Below are 5,502 nucleotides of genomic sequence, written 5' to 3'. Positions count from 1 at the left end.
TGGTTGCTAGGTTCAGTTTTTCATATAAACTTTAAACATTCAATGACCAGATTCAGTGCTTGCAGTTAAAAAAAAAAGCTCAATTTGGAGAAAAAAACAAACATCTTACTGTATCCCTAACACTTTCTCTCTCGTTAAAACGGGTGCAGTCACTCTGAATGAGTGAGAAGGGTACAGCAGCACGAGAAGGGATTGGTTCCCCTGAGAGAGTTCCATTCTGCTGGAAGGCCATGAGAGCCATTCTACTTCAGGACTGTGGGATCACACTATTGGGTTGATGAAGGCAAGCTACAAGGTCCTGGTACTTGAAAATAAACAACGATTCAGCTTTTAAAATGTACATGTTGCCATCAGTAGCCTATATTATTTTGAAACTGTGTAAAAATCACCTTACCTTGACAGAAGTAACTCAGATGCTAAAATTAGACCTCCCTCTTAACCCCAGAATCCCTTTTAAACACAATGTTCACAGGTTAAACATTTCCATAGGACATTAATCCAAATACTTAATAGTTTATTGTTTACATGTTACAGTGTTCACTATAGCCTCATGACTCAACATTCACCATAAAATAATTGATTGGTGGTGGGGAAAAAATCATGACAATGACATATTTGTGTTAACATGGAGTGGAACAAAGCTGTATCACCCCCCATGCTCTGAACAGAACGCCAATCTATGAGTAACATGGAAGGCCAAAGCTAGGCCTACCTGGTGTAGGAACAGTGAGGTCAGAACTGACAGAGACGAACCCAACCTGGGGTGAAGTGCAAAACATGGTCATGGGCAGGACCAAACGGAGTCTGCTGAGTGTGGTCTCATGCCCCCCAAAACATTGACAGAGCGGATTCGGTAAGTAAATTTGATTGTATTTTGTCTGTTCAGTTGTACTAGCTAGTTACACCAATTAACAAAACAAGGTCATTTTTGACAAGACAGATTGACCGTTTTTGTTTTGACAATATCTCTTGTTAGCATACATTTGAGTGAGGGGCACGCCTGGTTGGTTACAACGAAGTAAAAAATAATAACATTGGTAAATGTAGAAACAATCTCATCAATAACTTAAACACAGGTATCAAATAAATATTCATATCATTAGTAATATACAAAGTACTTCTCGCAGTTTACAGACAGTAGACTATCACATAAGTACATTTCTAAATAAATGTGTTCATGTTTTTACTTTTTTCTTTTTATGTTAGTATGAAAAAGTGCTTTGCTGTATTTCTATTTCTCTGGAGCATACCACCTCCTTGGTATCTGTAAGCACTTGAATGATGGAGCATACCACCTCCTTGGTATCTGTAAGCACTTGAATGATGGAGCATACCACCTCCTTGGTATCTGTAAGCACTTGAATGATGGAGCATACCACCTCCTTGGTATCTGTAAGCACTTGAATGATGGAGCATACCACCTCCTTGGTATCTGTAAGCACTTGAATGATGGAGCATACCACCTCCTTGGTATCTGTAAGCACTTGAATGATGGAGCATACCACCTCCTTGGTATCTGTAAGCACTTGAATGATGTCCAGTTCTTACTCTCACTCATTTTCCCAAATTTAAAGCTGCTGATAAATGAAACTGATATTAAAAATAACTCTACACATATAAACATACAGTATTTATGATCTTTAAAAAGTTCCACAAGAACACAAAAACAACTTGTCTTTTTCCAGGTAATACAACAGTAGGAAGATATCCAGCTGTATTGACTTTAGTTGCATTCACACATGTATGTACAAAACAAAGACAAAACGTATCATCCCTTTCATACTTGTGTAGTGGTAGCTCTAACCTCAGATATATGTGCCTAACTCGAATTCCCAGGCAAGTCTTGTGTTGGTATTGCAATAGTTGTGGGGGATGGTTCGAGTTGCATGTATCCCAAGCAAGGATTTTGGCGGGAGCTTGTACAACAAAGTATAGTTTGCTGCCACTGACTGATCCAAGTATCTAAGGCAGATATTTCAGTAAGTTCGTTTTTGGTCAGTTTCATGTGCCGTGAACGAGTGTTCCTTAGCGGAGAAATGGGGCCTACTGCTCTCAGACAGTGGCCAGTGTCAGTCAGTCACCAGGCCTCTTGGTTCTGCCCTTTCTTCCCCTGGCCCGGTGTCTCCGTCTCCGGTGCTCAGCCCGGCCCATAGGGGGACTCTGCTGTCCAGTTGGGTGCCTCTGGCTGTCACGGAGCTTTCGCACCATCTCATGGTCCTTATTGCCTAGCACTCGAGGCAGGAAAAGGGAGGCTTTGTCAGTGCTGCGCGTCTTAAAGCCCCTCCTTGGCCGGCCTTTCCCATTGATGGACACATACCACTGCCTCTTGGCACTGGCTCGTCGTTTGCCACTGCCACCCCCTGCAGGGGGCTGCAGGGTGGAGTGGTGTCTAGAAGCATAGGTGTTGTAGCCCAGCTCATGAATCCGCTCCAGGAACTCACACTCCTGGTTGAACACATCCTGAAAGAGAAAAAAAATGGATTAACCTTTCATCATTGTCAACCTTTCATCATTGTCAGTCAGTCCTTTCATTAATCCTTAATTTATGGCCCTGGACCAATGCTCAAATAGACCTGAATCTATGAAATCACAATTTCACATGATTACTGCAAAAGCTATTCAATTAGGCCTCCTTGATTCACTGACACACACACACACACGCGTTTGTTTTGCTATTCTTGTGAGGACCAAACAATTGATTCCCATTCAAAATACAATTTTTCCCTAACCCTAATTCTAACCCAAACCCCTAAGCCTAAAATAAAAAAAAGTATTTTTCCTTGTGGGGACCAGTGATTTGTCCCCACTTGTGAGGACTTCTGTTCCCCACAAAGATAGTAAAACCAAACACCCACACAAACACATTCCGTTTGATTGATCATATTGCCTTGCAGTGATGATGGGCTGCTTCAAACTCTTGAACTAGAGCAGTGGCCAATTAGTTGGAGCAGTCGCACAAGCCTCAGGTAAGAGAGGTTGTTTAGGGAAATCCCTACAGTTTGGTGCAGTTTTACGCAAGATAAACACCACAGTGGCTAGATGGAATCAAATACCGCTCCTTGTTACCCGAATCCTCTAAATGCATATCTAGATATCTTGGCAAATGTGACATAACACTTACCGAGGCGTATAGACGTCCTTTATCATTCATGGCCAGATATCTCCCGGAAAATATCCCCTTTATCGCTACCACTCCAACATCAACTGCTGTGATCTCCATGATGCCTGAGAAGATGAGACCAAATGTTATGCATTGATGCATTCTGAAGAATATTTACATCCAGCTATAGTAGACTATAGGAGTAGTAGTACTCTCCTTCATGACGCTATCATTTTGATGACATGCAGTGGCTTCGCAGTTCTTGGGCCCCATTACGCACAGAAAAACGTTGGGTTTATCTGGATAATACGCGTTTTGGTTAAGTGTCGGATGTAGAAATACAACGACTATGAAATGTTAATAAAATAGGCCGTACTGTGTATCTTTTTTTAAATTGTTGGTTGAAATGTCATCAAAAGTCAATTTGCGCGCAAATAATTTTGATAAATTAAAAGCCAATTGGATGTTTAGAAGATTGAAAAATATTACGTTTGGGTTTATTTGCTCTATCCTCATGCATTGATTAGTCTATGTAGGGTATTTAGTGGTTTCGGATAATCGTCATTGATTGGATAAATACATCCGCTACGACCCAGCTATTGTGTCTCTCATAGTCTGTTAATTCTGACGTTCATATGGAAATAGGCCTCATTTTAGTGTTTGGGTTTGGCTAATGGGCGCTCTGTTGTCTGATAAGTGACTAGGCCTAAGTGTTTAAATAAAACAGAGAACAAGTGTCCTCTGGTCACGTTTTCAAAGATCTACAAACATGATTACACCGCCCAAGTCAAAGAGGAAACCCATTCAGTATACCAATTATCTGTGAACACCGTAATTTTGACCCTGATGAAGTAGTCTGGAGGCAGTTTACGTGGGGAACAGTGGGAAGTGATCAGTTTGGTAAAGATTGCTTCACAAGTATGCTTCACAAGCTTACCTACCGGTGTTGTCGTCTATATGATCTACTGTACCCCATAGGCTAATACTGTTTTATAGAGAGCATGCCTAACCTATTTTAAACCAATGTTGTCCCACAGAGGCAAATATACACTTTACGGTCACAGCTTTAGCTATATGTATTAAGATATACACACACTTTTCTACATCTTTAATGAAAAAAGTGGGAGCCAAATGTAGGCTATAGGCTACTACCTTAACACAGCTATGAATGAAAATCTAGTTCAAATCGCATGGAATGATGCTGCCAGCGCCACACAATTAAAACATATATTATTAAATTCAACAGATATTTCCTTTATAATTAAGTTATTCAAATGCGTATAAAGACTGTTCTTTAACCACATGAGATCTTCAATATAAAACAAAATATATACACTCTTAGGAAAAAAAGGTTCTGGATAGAACCAAAAAGGGTTATATTGCTTGCTTCATGTATTATGGTACCCCTCAAGGTTATATATATAACCCTTTTGTAGGGTTCTTTGATCAGAACCCTTGGGTTCCATAGGGTTTTATATGGAACCAATTTCGGTTCTTGGTAGAACCTTAAGGGGTGCCATATATGAAGCAAGCATATAACCATGTTTGGTTCTACCCATAACCTCTTTTTGTAGGCTACACATATATAAAGGAAATACAAAATGAATTATAGCCTATACTTACTTAATTGGTTGTTTTCCTCAAGAGAACCGTCTATTTTCCCGCTTGGATGTATTTGCAAATGATATTTAGTTGCACAGTAAAGTTTTCTGCATCTTAGTGCTCCTCCGAGGTGCTCGTAGACTCCACCGCGTCCCCCAGCATCTCTCCGCTGTCTTGGGTCACACGCCTGGCCAATGGCACAAGGCGCCACTGAAGTCCTAGCAAGCCTCGGAGACAGATAATCCTGCTTGCTTTGGTCCAAGAAACTCAGCAACAACAGGAGCTGAATTATAACCATTGTGGCATGGCTGTATATCGTAAGATTCTGGCAAGAATGGTTAGAAATGGCATCCGGGGTCCCATTAAAGAGTTGGCGTTTGCCTTTGCAGTGGTGTCGGCAAAACGCAATGATCCTGCCCACGAAACATTGGCAAGTAGAAGTGCTCCTCCGCAGTCTCTTTATCTGAAGTGATTTGGTGAAGCCGTGGTCATCGATTAGAGCCGGTGCGTTGACAACAGTGTGGTCTCGTCCTGGCGTTGTCGTCACCTTTGCTCTCCCTACAGAGGACTGCAAAAACTTCTGGATCCTACAAGGAGCCTATCGTGAGATTTCGCTGATCGACAACGTCCACAGATATAAAAGAACCTTCCAGTGACAATAGCCGGAAAGGAAAGGGGGAGGCAAGGTATCAGCCTTGTGTGAATCAAGAGAGTGCAGCGTGGATAAAATGACACAGCATTACACACAGTGGCTTATTGCGGCAAATCGCATTTCAAAGAGCGTGCCATCTGATGGCAGG

The 5,502-nt window shown here is 41.5% G+C and overlaps 1 protein-coding gene across 1 annotated transcript; it reads right to left on the bottom strand.

Annotated features, from left to right (window-relative positions):
- Window positions 1-497: 497 nt before the first annotated feature.
- LOC106587135 (fibroblast growth factor 3-like) lies at window positions 498-5,290 on the bottom strand. The gene is made up of 3 exons (XM_014175181.3): window positions 4,724-5,290; window positions 3,122-3,225; window positions 498-2,460 (listed from the first exon to the last, which is right to left on the bottom strand). Exons 1-3 carry the CDS (start codon window positions 4,998-5,000, stop codon window positions 2,074-2,076), a joined length of 768 nt encoding a protein of 255 aa, XP_014030656.2. The 5' UTR covers window positions 5,001-5,290; the 3' UTR covers window positions 498-2,073.
- Between the last annotated feature and the right edge of the window lie 212 nt (window positions 5,291-5,502).

Source organism: Salmo salar, chromosome 26 (assembly GCF_965601325.2).
Source record: "Salmo salar chromosome 26, fSalSal1, whole genome shotgun sequence".
NCBI classification, from domain to species: domain Eukaryota; kingdom Metazoa; phylum Chordata; class Actinopteri; order Salmoniformes; family Salmonidae; genus Salmo; species Salmo salar.
The sequence above is the reverse complement of the archived record's forward strand: the minus strand, read 5'-3'. Positions and strand labels throughout refer to the sequence as shown.